Consider the following 19516-nt stretch of genomic DNA (forward strand, 5'->3'; position numbering starts at 1 on the left):
GCCTCTTCTTTCCCCTATCGCACAGAGCCATGGTTTCTAGATGGCAGAAACTATAGGTGGAAAAAGTTACAGACCAAATACTTGAGAGTGAAACAATGACACCAATTTTAAAGAGCCAAAGAATGTACAAATTCATTTTCTTCTTAAAAATGAGAGAAAAAAGTTATTCATCCGATACAATATATTCTAGAAACATGAGATGTTTATGCTGAATCAATTAAGGTACCCTGAGGTCATCCTTCTCCCTCTTTTTAATATGTAATAATTTACCACTCTTTTTGAGATTTAATAATTTACAATTTAAGACAACAAAATTTTTCACCAAATACATTTTACATAACTCGTTACCAGGTATATGAGTTACGCCAATGACAGTAGCAGACCAATCTCTACAGCTATTTTGCTTAAAAGAACAAGGTACTGCCACATTACAAATCTCCAATAATTATACAGCTAAAAAACTTCTCGATTTTGGAATTCAAAACACTCTTGTCATCAAAGAATAATACTGCAGCATCTAAATTCATGCAGCTCCAGAATTCCTTCCTGCTCTGCAGAATACTTGGGGATTCAGATTAAAGTATCTTGTGCTAATGGTCCCAATTTTGTTTTGAAGTAGAACAAAAATAACAGATCAAAATGGTGTCTGACACAATGGGCATGTTGACTTGTGAGAGGTTGAGAACCACTTGTACAGGCAAGCAGAGTGAAACTTGTGCTTACAGGTTTTGCAAGCCAGCCGGGGAAGACTATGATTAGTTGTGTGGAGGATACTGTAACAGATAGGGCATTCCTCAACACCTTCAAACTCTTTGTCAAAATTACTCTTCCAGATGCGAATTGCCTCAGCTATCGCACCATTCTGCACAAAATAAGAAATCAACTTCAACTCTTCTGCCTGGAAATTGATTTAACATATTTGACGAAAGACCAGAAAATATGCCCCCTTATTTATAAGCATGAATACCATAAAAAATTTAAGGGATATAAGAATTTACGGACCATAACAGCAATTAATAAAAAGCGCTACAAGAGTACAAGATGGATAACTATTAAGCCAACAGAAAACGTGCCTTGACAGTAGGAACAACAACAATAATCACGAGCACATGCATGAAAATACAACACTACAACTAATAGCAGTACTTCAACTATGTGAAATGGCAACACAATGTCAACATAATAATTGACTGAGACGATAAATAGCTGATATAGGGGCAAAAGTCATTTCATGACTATCTATACTGTTTTAGCACATCCGATGCAGCTGCCATGTTATTTTGACTGTCATGATCAGTTATTATGCAATGGAAAAAAAATACCCAAGTACCCACTAATTTCTTAACCACTTCTGAAGATTTTAAAGGGACCTAACCAAAGCAAATGCTATATTAAGCGCCAACGCAGTTTTGAGAAAACATCTGTCAGCAAGACATGCAAAAACCATGATCAATTAGCATGCCAACATGATATCTGCAAAATTGATGCCACCATGTTCCTTCTCGTTTATGCTTTTTAGATTGTCAGCTAAATCTACAAAAATAATATAAGGGAACTCTGAAGGAGAAATCTTCCTACACAATGAGTGCAAATGGATTAATATCCAGCAGGTTAGTACAAATTAACTAAAACTTATGTCTATTCCCAAAAAAAAGATACTAAAACTTATGTCTACCTCAACTCCTGCAACATTGTGCGCTCAATACAATACGATTACATGACTCCTGAACTTGAAAAAGGCCAGAATAACTTAAAACAGGCAACACTGTACTAAAACATTACCGCACTGTAACTTTCTAATGGATGCCACATCAAGAGAACCTCATGACGAAGTTTTTCTCCAGTGTTTGTGTAACTAAAAGTCCTTCATTCTTCTTTTTGGTCACTTGGCAGATATAAACAACTTACAGAGGCTCTCTTGATAAAATAAGAGCATCATGTCCAAAGGAGACCCCCAGATCAAAGAATAGTTTAATATCCAACTGCCACAGCCAGTTAACACCAAAAGCAGGACCTAGGAAAGTGTAAGCGAACAAAGTGCTTTTAACAATTGCATAATCAGAGAACAAGCAAACAGTAAGGCAACCAAGGAATATAAATAAACCAACGAGTACGCACGGCAATCAAGATCTATTTTTTTTTCAAAAAACTGTAGCATACAAGCCACATAGAAAAGTACGTGAATCTGTTTACTTTTTGCCATCCTTTTCATCTTGAGTAGAAAAGAATCATCAAATCACCAAATGAATGGAAATAATACACAATGGAGAGAGAAGACTAGAACTGCATTTTGAGTAGCATGAAGTATACATAAACAAGTACAAAAGTGCATATTAAATAACCTGATTGCGAACAAATGCAGTTAGGGACAGCAGCCATTTTCGTTGCTTCACTTCACTGATACCCAGACTTCTTGTGCACTCAACATCCACAGGACGCAATGGGTAACAACTGGGAAGGCGAATTACAAGATCCATTCCTGTCTCCTCCTTTTTATAAGTAGCAATAATTTCATATGCTGTTCTATTCACACTCACTGAGAAGTTCTCATCAGCAGTGACAGTCTCTTTTACCTGCTTGGATAAATATTTGAAACTAGTGAGGCTCAAATATTTCTAGAAAAGCATGTTAGTCATCTACCAATGTAGTTTTTGAATAAATATTCCTTTCCAGCACCATTCAGAACTTTTTCTGGATAACACATTTAATTTCTAATTTACAAGAATCACTTTTGACAAACAAAAAGAGGTCCACAAGAATTTGTCTGCCTCCAAAACCAGAACACCACAAATTCACAATTATTGAATCCACCACTAAATTTCAGTCCTTAATCTATAATTTAGTTTTAGGATCTACCAGTGTACAAAAACCACAAACACATACATCACAAAAAGGAGCTTAGTGGTAAACACGATAGCATGATCCTTATTATACTAAATAAGAGCTAGCCTGCCAGGTTGATATTCAAATCAGAATACTAGCTACTTTGATGGTTGATAAAGATGTTTGCAATATTATTGACAGGGTTTCCAAGTGAGCTTCGCTAGAAAGATGCACGTGAAAACATATGCCGCAAGGATCTATATTTGAGTTCTTAAGAAAGACAGCTTTATGCCTATCCTAAGTATGTTAAAGAATATTTTTGTCTCACATTGACAATGTTTCCTGGAAATTTATAGCTTAAAATAATGGTCTCAATCCTTGATACAGTTAAATCAGCAATAATTGCATCATACATCCTTTAATATGTCAGACAACTGCCACATAAAATAACAAACTTACAGAAAGTTTTTTGGAAAAAGTATGAGATGCACATAATGTTGTCACACACCAACAAAGATTACATACTAAAGATTGGCAAAAAAGGAGAGCAAACACTAAATTATCAACTGCCCCTTCCCCCTAACAATACACACATAAAAAAAGGAAAAATGATACAAAAAAAATATTTAGACCAAATCTCTCACAGTTAGAACGAAAAGATTGCCTACATAAATTGCACAAACTATTTGCAATGGGGCACAACAGCCAAGCAGATCTCAATCTATTCTAACAGGTGAGCACAAGCAGCTTCCAGTAGAGCTCCTACAAAAGCTAACAGAATCTGTTTCTATAAAAACGTTGGACTTTGGCCACTCATCCGCCCCGTCCCTGAAGGCTTTTAGAAAACAAGACCCCGGCACCATTTTCTTTTACTATTTCTCCCATTCCCTAAAGACCAGAGAAAAACATACAGATTGGCTGGAATTTCACACTAGATGCCCCTTAGTAACTCCAATATCAGAGCCGAGATTTTCTAATAAGGCAATCATAAGCATCTCTCTTTCGAGTTCACAAAGTGGGATGAAATCAGGGAGTCAGCCCCCTCTTATCAATTAGAACAGACTAGGTTTGTCCACAATCAAGATTTTATTACAAGTGAACCTTGAACTCAACTCAACTCACCCTTATTCTCAAACTAGTTGAGGTTGGCAACATGAATCCTTTCCCTCCATTCTGTGCTATTTAGGGTTGAGATATCAAAGAATTTTTGGTCTACCTTTACGGCTCCTCATTTCTTCTACAATATATCAATCATACATACTGGTGCAACTCCCAGTCTAAGTTATATATGTCAAATCATCTAAGTCATCCTTCTCTCAATTTGTCCTATGTGAACCTTGAGTCATCTAAAATTCTTTAAGTGGGGCTTCTCAATTGTCAATGATTTTATAATAGAAGTTAATAATAACCTGTTTATTCAGTTGCATCCAATGCCTTTAGGCCCCCCCTTCACTAAAAGCATATTTTCTAGATCTTACTTGACATTCATGCTTAAGATGTAACACTTACAAGTTTTCAAACTTGTAAGCTAAGAGCATTATTATAAGGGCTTTGGTTCTTTTATAGTCTCTTCATGGGGAAAATTGCATAATGCAAAAACTTTTAGTTAGGAGATAATTTTTTCCTTTTCTTTTTCTCTCTAGATAACCATTAAACATTTTACATATCCCATTTAAAATTTTAAGAATCATTTCAACATTTATAAATTGGATGCATTCAATGCAGCAGCAATAAGCCTCTATTAGACTTTTCTGTTCTTTCTACATGCATCTCCCAGAATTTTGCATCACAAATTTCTGTGCATCCCACTCAACAAATTTAGGAAAGAATGTTCAGTAAGGATGTTCTCTCACATAAATCATTTGCTTCTGTTGTACAAGTCAGGCACTTGTGCCATTTCTTCTCAATTTTGAGGAAAAAGGCCCAGATGCAATTCCTTTTATTTGAAAGTCAAGACAACAGTAATGCATTAGTCTATTCTATAAGCTGGCACTAATAAATACTAATACTTGCACCAAAAGATCCACCAAAAGCCTCAGTTTAGACCTCAGACAAATCCTTACCCCCCAACTTAGAATGCATGTACTGTAATCTGATAGTCTCTTCTTGATTAATGCTGAAAAGGAAAGACCTACTTCCTAAAGAATGTTTACATGTTGCTGAGACAGATAGTATTTTTCAGAATATATTAGTCTGTTTTAGAACATATTTGTTGGTCAAGACCACGTACCTGAGATAACTCATCTAAAAGAAGTGGAGGACTACACCATGTTTTTGTGAAATACTCAATGGCAGATGAAAAAGAACGGTCACGTAAGCTAGTAAACCAATTGCGCACATAAGAAGGTAGAAGTCGAATAATCATTCCATATATTGCACCAGCAAGTGAAGCCATCTGCTCAGTCCCAACAGGCCAAAGTGACTCTACATATAAAAATAAAGAGCATGTACTTATGGCACGCTTAGCAGCATTTGCAGCCTTAGACGCTTCAACTACAAGATCAACATCTTTTTTCTTTAGGTTACTTGCACCCAACTTCATAGGAATATGTTGGAAAATACAATCTATTATTGTTGAACTAACAGAATCTTGTATGTACTGAATCAGTCTTTCCCTTGCTGTGGAAGAAGATGGCAGTGAATGTAGATAAGACAACAATAGAGCCCAGGCAAGAAAAACATTTACCTGCACATGGGAAAGTGCTGGTATATCAATACAGAGGAGGAGGTAAAATGCTGATAAGTATAAAACAAAAGATCAAATGTTTTACCCGGTCTTGTGCTACTAAATCCATTTCAAAAAGTTCAGCAGCTGGTTTCTGGATCAGGCATGAGATCTCATCCCTCAGACAGAAAGACTCTTCCACAGATGATTCAGCACTACGCAACAGGTCAGACTCTGGGTTTGCAATTGCATTTCCATCCAGGCAACCCTCTTTAACAAGTGACAGATGTCTTATGGGTTCAGAAGAAAGTATACTATAAGCAGCAAACTGTAAAGAATAGATTGGTCTGGATGAAAAAAGAATTGCATACAGCGAGCTAACCGAACCCTTGCTAAGACCCCATAGTTCCATGGACTGCACTGCTGCATTTTTAACACGAACAGGTGAATTGATAACGAATGATGCAACTAGCCCCCAAAAATGTGAATGAGCCAGCCGACTTGAGGCTACAATTGATGAAGCCTCTCCACCACATGCATTGGCAATGGCTTCAGCAACACCAGTTGCAAAAAACAGCCGAAGAACACTTCCCACTATCCGATCTTTAATATATGCCCACTTCCCCGATCTTATTGACTGCAACATTTCAACATTATCTGCTACATGGAGTTCATCAAGCTGGAAGAGCAGACATAATATAATTAGAGCAGTATTGGAAATATGCATTGGTAATGGATCTAAAGCCTGAACTGCTACTTCAAGCTTCTTTTTGATTAGTTCCAAGTCCTCTGTTGCTATGCAGTTTATTACAACATCATCTATATCCTCTGCTATTTCCTCCATTAGGCAAACAGATGATTCAATCCATTTATGTGATTTATCTAACACAAAGTTCCAATCATCTTCATCAAACTCCTGCCAGCAATACCCAACGGAAACTGCTGTTAGCTTTGCTTGAATCATCTGTACTAACATCAAAGTAAATGAACTTTCATTGGACGACGCAGCAGAAGACATCTGATTAGAAGCTGTACAAGCATCATAGCAGAATCGCTGCTTTCGGAATAAACTTAGCAATAAGTGTCTCTCCGGATGGCCAATATCCCTCAGCAACTCAACTTTGAATTTTCCAATACTTCCTACTACACTTAAAGGATAACAAGATATGACAACTTGAATCCATTCTTCCAGATCTGCAACAGGAACCGAAAGGATTTTACTAATCCATGACAACAGTGTATATAATCTAATTTAAACTAAAATGAGAAGAAGATGCACTCACCTTGCTGCCCAGTTTGCCCTGAGCCCAAAGAAGGGAATGTTAGAGCTGTCTTAAGCCAACTCAAGATATTCTTACTCACTAAATCATCCCTTGCAGTAACCAGTGAAACATCTTCTTTAGCTTCATCCAACTCAGAGCTCTCTAGTAATGGCTGAATAATAACACTGAGAACAAAAGGAAGAATTCTTAGACAGGGTCTATTTACAGTCGTAGTAACAAAAAGTTTGCCTACTACATGTTCAAAGAATACATCAGCATCACTCTTTCCCCATATTTTGTCTTTGACAAATAGTGTCAATAGCAAGGAAATTAGGGCACGCAGGAAGGGATCCTGAATACTCTCAATGTCATCATCTGAAACAGTCCATGCATTAAATGAGATCCATTGGCTATAAGCTCCGTGCACGAGAGCACCATCAAGCAATATTTTGACTACAGAAGATAGTACATTTATCACAGAAGAAGATGCTTCACTTTCTGCATATTGGCTCAGAGAAGGTAAGAATGAGTCTGAAGCACTGCCTGCTCTCCACTTCCATGTGCAAAGTAGCTCAGCTGCAAGCCACGCTCGAGTGCAAGAAGAAAAGCATGAAACAAGTTCACTGGTAGGTGATGCTGTAGAAATTGGAGTATCTGGAACACCAGCAATCACTTTGCCCACTCCAAGACTTGAAATAATCTTGTCAACGAAAGTAACAAATTGATGATGCCTCAGTTCCTGCAAATTATCATAAAAATGCAATGAGCCAACATCAAGGTATCTTTACTAAAAGGTGGACCCCAACAACTACAAAAAGAATGCATTAACCATCGAGTAATGATATTTCTCAAATCAAAGAAAAGTGTATAGATGCTTTCTTGTAAAAACATAATCAAAAAGTGGACAGACAGGTATTTAAGAGAAAACAGTAGCAATGAACCAGTTGTGAAGATGATACCTAGAAACCCATAATCAAGAGCTTTTGCTAAGTCTAAGCAACAACGCACTCAAAATTTCAAATGCAATGAAAAGCACTGCTTACATGATATTCTGAATTTCTGATAAGCATGCAGATCCCAAAATAAAGAAGCAAAATGCCATCAGCAGTTAAAAGCATGCTTTTGTGACAATAAAAAAAAAAATCGAAAGGTAAAGGATTCCTATGTAAATTAATTTGTCATAACTGTATCTTCTATAAGGTGTATCTCCATTACAGCCCACCCAGCGCGATAACAATGAAAGCACAACATATGATGTCTGTAACCTGAATAAAGTTGTTCAATTAAGAGAATGAAAATTCATTTACGATAACCACAAAAAGATTGCAACTTGTCCATCATTTCCATCTTCCATGAACAATTGAAATCTATGTCTCATATATGTTTCGCATTGGCAGGTTATATTCAGCCATTATAGGAACATGCCTTGGAGACTGTTGACTAGTCACTGATGCTTATCATGGGATGTGTAGCTAGATTTAGTTTTTCAATACTGGAAAATTCTGATTGGCATCAAGGTGTTTGGTGTGTCAACGTACATTTTCCAGAAAATGCTTTCGAGTCTTTAGATTATCAGGAAAATTTCCTATGGAACAAATAAGGAAAAGTTTTTTGTTATGAAATTGAGTAAGGAAAGGTGGGTTGGGAGGGATATAAGGTAAAAGAATGAGAAGTCGCTAGGACAACTATAATTTTTTCCCCTTTCCCCTAACATAGAGGACCACATAGGAAACTTGGACAGTCCATGATACTAAATAGAGATTGAAAATTAAATATCATCAAATAATGATAGAAAGAGTATAACCATCAAGTAATAAATGTCACAAAAACTGAAAACGTATAACAGTTGGTTAAACATTATATATATATATACTTCGATACATACATATACACACATATACAAAATATGGTCTAAAGTATGGACAATGGACATGCTGGCATCTTAGGTTTCTAGAATATTTGTGTCACATTCCTCTTGACACTTGATATCTGTTGCAACTTTTCAACTAAAGTTGGATAAGTGCAACAAAGCTGAACTTTTTCCAGAGTAGCCAGGGCACCTCTTTTGTTGTTGTTGTTTTACTTCTGCAAAATCCGTTTTAAGCCCAATTTGAGTGTTTTTGGGATGACTATGGCCAAAACTAGACTGCACAACTTTTATGTTTAACTTAATCCACATGTCATCAGCCAGTTGTTCACTAAACACTCCATGGGAATCAAAATTTCAACTTATTTTCCATTATGAAAGTTGTTGCAAGCAAATAAAATGGGTTCACTCTGATTTGACTCTGTTTAACAAATTTAATGAAAACCTAACATATTCACTATAAAACTAACATTCTTTCTGCTAAAAATTAATAATCTGAAGTTGAATAACAAAAACAAAAACACGATGTAAATCATAGAAAAGTTATTTTAAGTATTTATCATGAAATCTAGAAAAGTAGGCATATGGTGCAATAGCATAACATGATGATGATGACAACAATAGCAATGATTGTACTTGTAGTAATAATAACAATAACAATGATGATGATGATGATGATGATGATGATGAAGCTGCAAATAAATTAGGGATTCTTACATTAGTGCTCATATCAACTGTCTTAACTTGAATTTTGGCTGCCCAAGTTCCATCGTGGAAAACTGGAGCAACCCACAGAGGCCAGGATCTGCTCTCAGATAACATCTGGTCCAACAACATTTGCAACTCTGTATGATCACGACAGATGACTTCCAACATACTCAAAAACCATTCAGAGCACAAAGCAGAAACTGAATTTACACTTAAATCAGTGGTTTCAAATACAGCACATCTAATGGTCTGAACTAAAATGTTTCCCAACCTTGATATGATGCTTGAGCTAAGGCTTCTCCAGAAAGAGGTACTTATCTTGTGGCAAAAAGCATGCATACTTCTTCCAAGAGCCAACTTAGAACTAACCTGGTTTTCTGAGTTATTATTTACCACATCCCTGGATGCCGAAACAGATATCTTGACATCGGCATCATATTTACAGCTTTCTGAACTATCATCACCTAAATGTGATGTCATACTACACTCCCAGTCAATGATGAATAAAGCCGCCAAAATAGAAGAAATCAAACTGCAATCCTCATCAAGTAGCTTCAAGCAAAAGATGCTACCCTCAAGAACTTCAAAAGCAAATCGAGCTCTCTCAAACTGGATAATGGAAGATGGTTCTTGTATATGTGAGAAGTCCATGGATCCATCAGACAGGAACAAAGAGCATGAAAACTTTGCCCAATGAAAAGGCGATGTAGTAAGGATTAATGACAGATTTTTCAAAATTCCCTTGAATGTTATCATTAGTGCTTCTTTAGAAAGAAAGCAGATCTGATCATCTTCAATTGACCCTCCAAGTACAGCACTGCAGAAAGATACAATCACATGAAGGTAGAAATATGAACAGGAATTGCACCACATAAGAACAATCTATAGTTCAACACTGCTAGAAGGAATGAACATTAAAACACTAGAATATTATATATCATCATAGAAAAATGAATGCTGTAACGAATCATGCAATTCTTTGGTACAAAGCACAGAACAAAAAAAATCAAGGTGGCTTGCTTCTGTCAAATGCATATATATTTTACAAAAATTGGCCATTTGATCACCCAGTAACAAGCAAAATCTAATATAGATAAATGTAGCTGTTACAAGGTGGTGGCAGCTCATGTGGAGCAGTATATTCCATTGAGGAATTCCACATGGCTATCATTTTCCCATCCAATTTTTCTTGTCAGTCATGAAAACTAAATATGCCTTCTCTCTCAACAGTCTGTAGTGAGAGAAAAAAAACCCGAAAGTAAGGGTCATAAAACTAATACATGAATACTTCATGTGAATGAGCGGAAAAAAAAGCCATAGCCATAACCAACATTCCTCGTCTAGCCTCTAGAATGTTTTAATTATCTTCTTCCCTCAATTTAGATATTAAGGGTTGTACCTGATGCCCTAGAAGAGAATAAATAATTTACACCAGGTTTAAATTCAAATATTGGTGATATTGTAACAACTATCTCTCAACTTTTCTTTTACTTCTCGCTGGAAGTCAAAGTTTCAATTAAAGGTGTTCAAATTGTAAATGCTTTATGTCAGTTGGTGAGGATTCTCTAATTTACAAACACAATTTGCTAGAAAAGAACTTCTCCTGTAGAAATTCATCAAGAACATCAATAATCTTTCTAAGCACAGTTGCTGGACAAAAAGGGCAGGACGAGGCATACTCAATTGTCAAAATTATCCAGCATGGTTTAGCATGCCCAAGAAAGCAGGTCTTAACTATTGGATTTTCTCACTAATGGAGAATAGCCCATGAAATATTTCCTAACATAAGCAAAGAAACCAAAATTACCAAAATATTATAAAAGAAATTTCCTACAATTTTTGTCGTAGAAGTCAGCAGCTATTGTATACTATGTATTACCGTAGAAATTTTGCATGGGTGACTCCTGAAAAAGAATGACAGGCAACAAAAGTTGCAATTGAATCTAACAGGTTGTGCCGCCAGTTTCCTGGGAGAGAACCATTTTTCTGCAAATGTCCCAGCTTCTTGGTGCTGATTCTTTCTCTCACCTTCTCAATGAGCATTGCCAACAATTCAATACGACTGAAATTGTCTGAGGACTCAGATACAGAAAAATTTTCAAGTTTTGTAGCATACGTAATGATCGAACACCATTGTTCACAGAAACATTCATCTTGAACTAAAGCAATCAATAAATCAAGTTTTGAATTGCTGGAGTCACTATGCCCATGAAAACACCAAGGAATAAAATCATCATTAAACATCTGTAAGAAATGCTTCATTTTTGACTCGGCATCACCTTCATCAGTCGTTCTACCACTGTATGAGAATATTGTTATAGGTCCAAATATTTCAACTAAGACAGACAAAAGCCTGACAACATCTGGGGAGTCCTGCAGTTAAGAAGGGTTAAACCAAGATCAGTTATATTTGTCTTTGATGGGTTAATTCAGCAACTTCATGGTTGCAAGACACATGATTTATAATTCCACAATGGGTATAGCATCATGGAATGCAGACAAATTTTAAACCCAGATATTTTGATGAACTACACTAGAAGCAACAAGTACATAATGCACAACCAGAAAAATAATTGATCAACTAAATCTAATTCCTGACACAGATATGGTCTGTGAGATATATAAATTATAAGTTTACAATAACAAGTTAATTACAAAGTTTACCAACACCCATTTCGTCAGATGTATAAATTGAACAATTAATCACCTACAATAGACACTTTTCTGAATAGGGTGCTTCACAAAATTACAAGCAAGAGTGATTCTCTATTAGTATCTGATAGAATGAAAAATTAACTTTGTCCCATATCTGTTAAGTTTGTTCCTCATGTTCTCACAGTCCCCCACTCAATGGAAGAAAAGAAAAGCTGAAATCCTAAAAAAGAAAAATCCCATTTAAGCTTGAGTCATGTATTAAGTCTTTCATTTCTTGTGCAGCAAGTCTTTTTTCTTTTTCTTTATAGTTCGATCTTAGATGAAACTGGCCTAGAAACCTACTTAGATTTGTTTCAGTGAGGGCAGGAACCAGGAATCCAAAAATACCAACAATGCCAGTGAATACTGACAAAATACAACCTTAGCTAGCCACCCACTATGAACAATTACAAAGTAGAGAGGGATTATCAATTAATTCTTGGAACGTTCATAATGGAAATTCTGCAGAACTCTACGTCAAAGAGACTTCTTACAAGCTAGTGATTGGCACTATCTTGGAGGAGCAAGAGACAAGTGAGGATTGACAACTAAAAGAAAGTCCTTACAGCTTCCTTCCATTTCATTGTCAATGAAATTTGTGGTTGCTAACCACTGTTTCACTCAAAAAGCATGCTAAGATTCCTTCCTCTATTCTATCATTGATGATGCATGACCATTGTCAGTAAGTGGAGAGATTTTGTATCATATACCCCATTAGTGAAATAGATCTTAGAGCCTAGAGATATTCACTTTGCAGATAGCTCTTTAGAGGGACAAATGACAATTAAATGCAAAAGCTTGAAGTAATAACATAGTTTTTGTGCCCTCAAACAACGTGGGTTGCGTGTGAGTTACCTAAATATATAAGAAACATTTAGCCTTGGATGGTAGGCCTGAATAACTTTTGTAAGTTTTCTTTTGCTCAGGGATCAACTTATTATTGTTAAGATTTCTCTATCAATGGCTTGAAGGAGAGAAAATGAATCTGCAGTGGTCACACTACCCACTACAATAGCCATGGCCACAATGGAAATTCGAGGAAGCTGGGACTGAAGCAAATGGAAGTAATGATCAACACTTTGGTAAAGTTGTCAGAAACAGCTTGGTCACAGGAGGCTATATGCAAGACTTTTAGTGACTCAAAAGGTTTACAAAGGATAACTGTCTGGTGTTCATCTAGATGCTTTTCATAAACTAGTGTTTGAGATTGGAAGAGCAACAGAACAAGAAGATTGACCGAGAAAAGGTAAGTCCCTATGAAGTGAGGATCGATAAACTAGAAGTTGTTTCTCATTTCTATGCTGGTACTAAATGGTTTTTTAGTGTCAACAAAGACATTTGTTTGGCTAATTACATTTATGCCAGCACCTAAACTTTCTATAACTGATTATCTGAAGTTCTGTTGCTGACTTCTTAGAAAGGCTATCATTGTTTAGGCAAAGATTTTGAGGCAATAACGTGTTTTGATGTCCCTAAATGTTCTGGGTTACACCTATACATTCAACAAGTTTAAAGTCCTGACCAAGAGGGCTGGATTATTTTCAAAAATTTCTTCTTGATTTAGGATTCCTTAACATGTATTAAGATTAATCTTTTTAAACAACGATTTAAAGGAGCAATATTGCCACAGAAAGTCATCTAGGCGTCTGATCTATCCTGCCTAGGTGCCTAATACCTTCAAAGCTATTAGGTGAGGCGGGCATTTAGCCTTCCCTCAGCTGCTTGTTACGATGCAGATGCATATTTCTAATTTTATTAGCACTTTAAATTTCTGCCATCTTCTACATGTATCTTATTAAGAATATTTATTGTTTAGTAATTTAGGGTACATTAATTTGTCCAAGAGTGCATACGTCAAAGCACATTAAGACCAAGATCATAACCATCCATCTTGTATCTTCCCTCATCTAACAACAAACATCCATCAAGCTGCCCTGTCTTAACTCTGAGCCCTCCTCTCCATCATGGGTGGCAAGAGGAGGGTTTAGGGAAGTCTACAAGATAAAGGGGTAAATCCAAAAGCTAGGATTAGTTTATTTGTGACATTTTGATTATACATACTACTAGATTAGTTTTAGTAAATTCTGGTGATTTTAACTCTAGGCACTCACCTAGCCACCTAGGCATTTTGATAAGCTTGTAGAGGAGATAAAGCACATCCTTCTTTCTGGTGGTTTTGATGCCTGTGATAACCATGTATACAGAAAGGAGACTAATGAAGGTTAGGTTAAAGTGAACCAAAAGCCATCATCAACAACATTGACCTGTTGTGGTTTTTCAGGAGGAAAGAAAAAGTCTATGAGGCAATTGATGACCTTTGGACAGGTGGCAGAGGCGATCCAAAAAGGCTTCCTACATGCTAGTCATTAAGATCACCTTAGAATGGCAAGAGGACAAAAGCAAGGTTTCACACACTAAAGAAAGCCCCAATATAGTGATGTAATTGGGCATTTCAGGACTTCAGTGATAGAATTTATGTTCAGTTTTTTAGAGATTCATATAATTTATGTTCAGTTTTTTAGAGATTCATCTTCTATCTTCAACATTTTTGTTTCATATCTCTGGGGGCCTTTGAAGTCCTTTTGTCAATCAAATTATGGTCTGATTTGTCAATATCTTGTTAGGATTTAATTGGCCGTTATCGGTTGGTGTATGTTACTTAATTTAGGAGTCCAGATTTACTCGGTTGTTTAGGACTATTTTGTTTCCTTTTAAACGAGTCCTGGTCGAGGAGGGGAAAGCAGGTTATTTGAGTCCATTAAAAGGCCTCTTGGCCGGCTGCTTATTGGAATGGTTTTCAGTCTTATTTGGAGATATATGAGAACCACAAGCCTTTTGTTCTCTCTCTCTCTCTCTCTCTCTCTCTTCCCATTCTTCTCTTCTTCTATTATCTATTTATGTCTCCTTCCTCTCACCACAGCTGCAAGTCAAGTTTCATTCATAGTTCGCCATCTCGGTGCCACGCTAGCAGTGTCCCAGTATGGTATGGTGCAGAGTTTTTTTAGCGTACCGAGTGTCGATACGCCACTCGTACCGGTACTGGTACCGAACCGGTACGATACAGTATGCTCCATACCGTCTGATTCGGGCCAATACGGCATATCACAGTTTCATTAGATCTGGACCAAATCTTCTGCTGGTTTATATGGTGTGATTTTTAAATCTTCAGTGGCTACATCACAATCAGATACCAGGTTGTTCTTGTATGGATTGTGGTGCACAGACATTCTTGAGGGAGCAAATGATCTGGTTAATTCCATTAAAGAATGAGATTAATTAGCAATATGAAAACATCTCTTCACAATTAGTACTTAAATTAATTTAGTTTGCTTAGGGAAAGAAATTTGAAAAAATAAGCAGTCTATAATACCATAATATGTTTTGTGTGACAAGTTACACTAATGCAGTAGTCTAGATCCTTGGCCAACAAACCAGAATGTTTATGAAGTATTATCATAATTTTCTGCTATCAACCTGAGTCACACCGTAACAAGAACTATGCTCGTAGAGTTCAACTGGTTTATGTGGATAAATAATGTCTGTCAGATAAGCAATATTGCTGCTTAATTTTAATAATTCAAGCATGATGGAAACGTCTTGCTGTTCATACAATCATATAGTTAACTCTTTTACATGGTAAAAGAGAAGTAACATATTGCAAAATACAATTAATTACAAACATAGCATTATGATGAGGATAAAGATAATGACAATAAGGAAAACAATAAGTAATCACTTCATATTTAGAAAATGCTGAAGACAATAAAATCACAGAGAAGGAAGCAGAACAATATGGACAATCCGAGGCATCCCTTATACTGTCTAAAGAAATAACTGTTTTATGTTTTAAGTTTTAACATAATTAAAAAGTCAAAAAAAAGGTAATCCCTGAATATATGCAACCTTTAACGCATCCTCTTTTTTTAGAACATCATAATTCGTTTCTACCAATATGGAAAAGGGTAGTGAAAGAGAAATCCATCTGTCAGAAGCTAAAGATCCTTCAATATTTTTAGGGATTGCAGTCCATTTTCAAAATAAAGTTTGCCATTTATAGTTCATTTTGTTGCTGAGTTAACAATAGCAATTTCTTCATGAAACAAAAGAATCGATGTTTCTTAGATACTGGTTAAAGCAAGCCATGTGTCATAGCACACAACATGATCAGTTAACCAAGATAAGCTTCAATGTTTAACAAAGTCAATACTTAGCAGAGTACAAGACCAGAATAATACAATACTGAATTTTAAGGCAAAAGACAAGAAATCACTCTGTTGATGCATGTTTGATTTTGGAGCTTACCATAGATTTGATCACGGGGAAAGACTTAATTACCAATGGTCTGGTTAAACAATGCAAGGGCCATGTTTGACCCTTCTGCAATGCATGTTGATCTAGCAGCCTAAAAAACCTCATAATCCGCTCCAAATTCTCATGAAATTTCAGTAAGTGGTCTCCTTCCTGAATTACCTCCAAACAATCCTTTTGAAATGATGTACAGAAAACATTGAGCAAATCACTTTTTTTCAATGAAATGTCAGATAGAATTCCTATAATGCATTTCCCCAATTCTTGGACATACGTTGTAGGATAACAAGCATCGAGCGTATGCTGTGATCTTTCACGGAATAATTGACTGCCATCTTCAGCTAAGCCATCACATTTCACAAGTTTTTCATCTCGAGTTTTTAAGCTGGCCGACAAAAGATAATCATGCCACAGTAGTCCTACGAGAATCTCATGTACAAGTTTGACTGGAAGATGATTCAATTGGTCTCCTGATGCAGAATATCTGCATAAACACAGTTTTAAAGCAACAAGTCAGAGAGTTACTTCTGTCAAAAGGGTCACCAAGACAATGGGTTGGTGAGATAGCATAACCAACCCTTAAAATTCAGATAGAATTGAACCTTGGAGCATTATATAACCCCCAAAGAAAACATTCTCTGACTGCATTGAACAAAGCCAAAGTATCTGCAGCTGAGTGCAATGGGTTTCTTCCAGCCCACAGATTATGGAAGAAGTCAAAGATAAATTGCTCCCAAACCACTGCTTCAGGAGGAATAGATTTCAAGAATAAGATTATGGCTGGGTAAGAAATCGTTTGTGACCCATAGCACCCATTTCGTAAAAAGTGCCAAACCCTATTTAGGACAACTTTTTGGACATTACAGTGGGACCAGCCACCAGGAAATTTTCTAGAGAAAAGCAATATCATGTCCCACATGGATGAATGGCATGATGCATCCTTTTCTTGGAAAGCACCAAGTATAGCAGAAGAAAGGATTTTCATATTTCCTTCATTGAAAGCATGAGGTATGTGTTTTATGAAACTCGTCAGAACCGAATATGAAGCTGAACGAATAGCAGGATTTTTGGACTTGAGGAATTCAAGAAAATATTCATGCACAGAAAACATATTTTCTGCTGAAGAAGTTGTGGCCCTCCTAGCCTTGGAAACAAGTTTTTGTTCTGGGTTAACATTTTCATCATCGTGGCTCTCTAATTTTACTCCCAGCAAAATATCGACAAGAGTTGCTACTGCTAACAATGATGACGAAATTACCTGTGAAAAAAGAAAAAAGGAAGCATGAAAGAGATGAAGAATATATCGTCAACGAGGAACTCAAAACTTTACCAGTGAATCTGAGTTATCAAAAAGACACAGAAGAAAGAGACATCAGAATGCAACTACAGAGGTAAATAACATTATAAAAAATGAATAATGAAATTGAATTACTACTAGATAAAATATGCAAAAGGAAAAGATAGTCTCCTACAAAGGATACGACAGAATGTTGCATAGACACAGACATGAGAATTGGCTTCGGAAACGTGACCAAGTGTCTGATTCGGCAAGAGGGAAAAAGAGACATATGGGGCTACATAGGATAGCATATAAATTTAACTAAATTATATATTTATACCAGTAAAACATCATCTATTTAAATATTAAAAAGAAGATGTTAATAAGATATTATTTTTTAAAAACTTTCAATCTACATGGTTCTCATTCAAACTTCCCAATTAACTTAAGCATATTAGCAAATAATATTTTGCAAGTTTGTTTCGAAACCTACACCCTTAAGAAATCTCGAAAAAGAACAATTACTCACTCCAACTATCAAATTAGAGGATCAAATTCATTTAGGAAGAGTTCAACTCTCTTCCGATATTAGAAGCGGCAACTAAAGAACTTTATAAGTATCCAGTGTCCAATATTATCTGACAAGGACTTTCTGGAACTAGATACAAGTGCCCCAGTAACAATGACAAAGGACTTAAATGTCAGATCCTAAAATCAGCTTTCTCTATTTTGAATGGACAATAAAAACAGAAAATGTAAGATTGTGAGTGTCACAAGAAATGTTGGCAAACATGCAATGGCACTGTCCTCTAGCTGGACTCTTGAATGATGAGTGTTGATTTATTTTCAGCCTTTAATTGCTCAAACAATTCAAACCATGGAACTACACTTCAGAAACACAAAGAAACTTAATTCCAAAACCTCCCAAATTAGCTATATTTGTTTGAATGAACAACTAAAATAGAAGATATGATGAGCATGATAAACTAGGGATGCTACATGAAAAATTTCATGCTAGCACAGCAATATTGGTCCTTCTCACATATTTCCAGACAGACAGACAGCCATACATTTGGACACGAAAAAAAGAAGTCTAAATTACAAGTCAAAAGCATAATTAGCCACCTAGTACTAGCCACCAATCTCACTAGCACATTTCTATATACATGCATATAAAGACATACAAAGAGGCAGCCATGAAGATTCTCCTTCATGCGCCCTGCATGCATGCCTTTCTCCTCATAAACATACAATCATACATGCATCATAAGTACAATACAAACATCACGTGCATGCAACATATGTATAAAAACAATGACCCACCGCACACGTACATACACATAGATATACCAGACACATACATTTATACATATACGTCATACATAAATATAGAAACAGGCAGAGAAACGTAGTTTCATATAGGCAGACAGGGACCAGCAGGCATGCAAATGCACACCATTCCTCACCTATGAACTAGCACAACGTAGACTTGTACATCATATGCTCCATGCCAAAACCAACACCAACACATGCATGTGCTCGCATACAATTATAGATTAATGTGTGTACACCATGTAGGCATCCACATAATAAGCTCCTTAATAACAAACTACAGGATACACCTGGAAGCAAGTATGTAGGATAAATTTATGCATACAATAAGAAAATACATTTCAGGACCTTCTAGTTAATGTAAGTTGCTCCATTCCCTACGAGAGACCAAAGTAACATGTAGCTAAGATTAGGACAGAAAATGAAGCTCAACTGTAGATGATGCTTGCCATCTTCATGTTGGACCCACTCCAACAAAGAGCAACTTTGATTGAATAAAGGCTTTCAAAATTCAAACTATAATTAGGGTGTTGAAATTATCAAATAAGAGAAAAAAATATCAAACTCATTATTCTATT

The 19516-nt window shown here is 36.2% G+C and overlaps 1 protein-coding gene across 3 annotated transcripts in view; it reads right to left on the reverse strand.

Annotated features, from left to right (window-relative positions):
- Positions 1 to 125: 125 nt before the first annotated feature.
- Positions 126 to 19516, reverse strand: part of LOC103702083 (E3 ubiquitin-protein ligase listerin) — a 31178-nt gene continuing 11787 nt past the window's right edge. Inside the window, exons 1-10 of one of the 3 annotated variants that reach the window (XM_039124341.1) lie at positions 19372 to 19456; positions 16930 to 17585; positions 16322 to 16811; positions 11205 to 11698; positions 9335 to 10142; positions 6772 to 7489; positions 5595 to 6682; positions 5054 to 5509; positions 2343 to 2573; positions 126 to 862 (exon numbers count right to left, since the gene is read on the reverse strand). In XM_039124341.1, the coding sequence (XP_038980269.1) occupies positions 635 to 862; positions 2343 to 2573; positions 5054 to 5509; positions 5595 to 6682; positions 6772 to 7489; positions 9335 to 10142; positions 11205 to 11698; positions 16322 to 16811; positions 16930 to 17438 (5022 nt within the window). In that variant the 5' untranslated portion in view covers positions 17439 to 17585; positions 19372 to 19456 and the 3' untranslated portion in view covers positions 126 to 634. Of the gene's footprint in view, positions 863 to 1782; positions 2015 to 2342; positions 2574 to 5053; positions 5510 to 5594; positions 6683 to 6771; positions 7490 to 9334; positions 10143 to 11204; positions 11699 to 16321; positions 16812 to 16929; positions 17586 to 19371; positions 19457 to 19516 lie in introns of those variants that run through there. The other 2 variants (XR_003384672.2, XM_008784372.4) reach the window with 2 other exon arrangements.

Source organism: Phoenix dactylifera, chromosome 3, assembly GCF_009389715.1.
Source record: "Phoenix dactylifera cultivar Barhee BC4 chromosome 3, palm_55x_up_171113_PBpolish2nd_filt_p, whole genome shotgun sequence".
Classification (NCBI taxonomy): domain Eukaryota; kingdom Viridiplantae; phylum Streptophyta; class Magnoliopsida; order Arecales; family Arecaceae; genus Phoenix; species Phoenix dactylifera.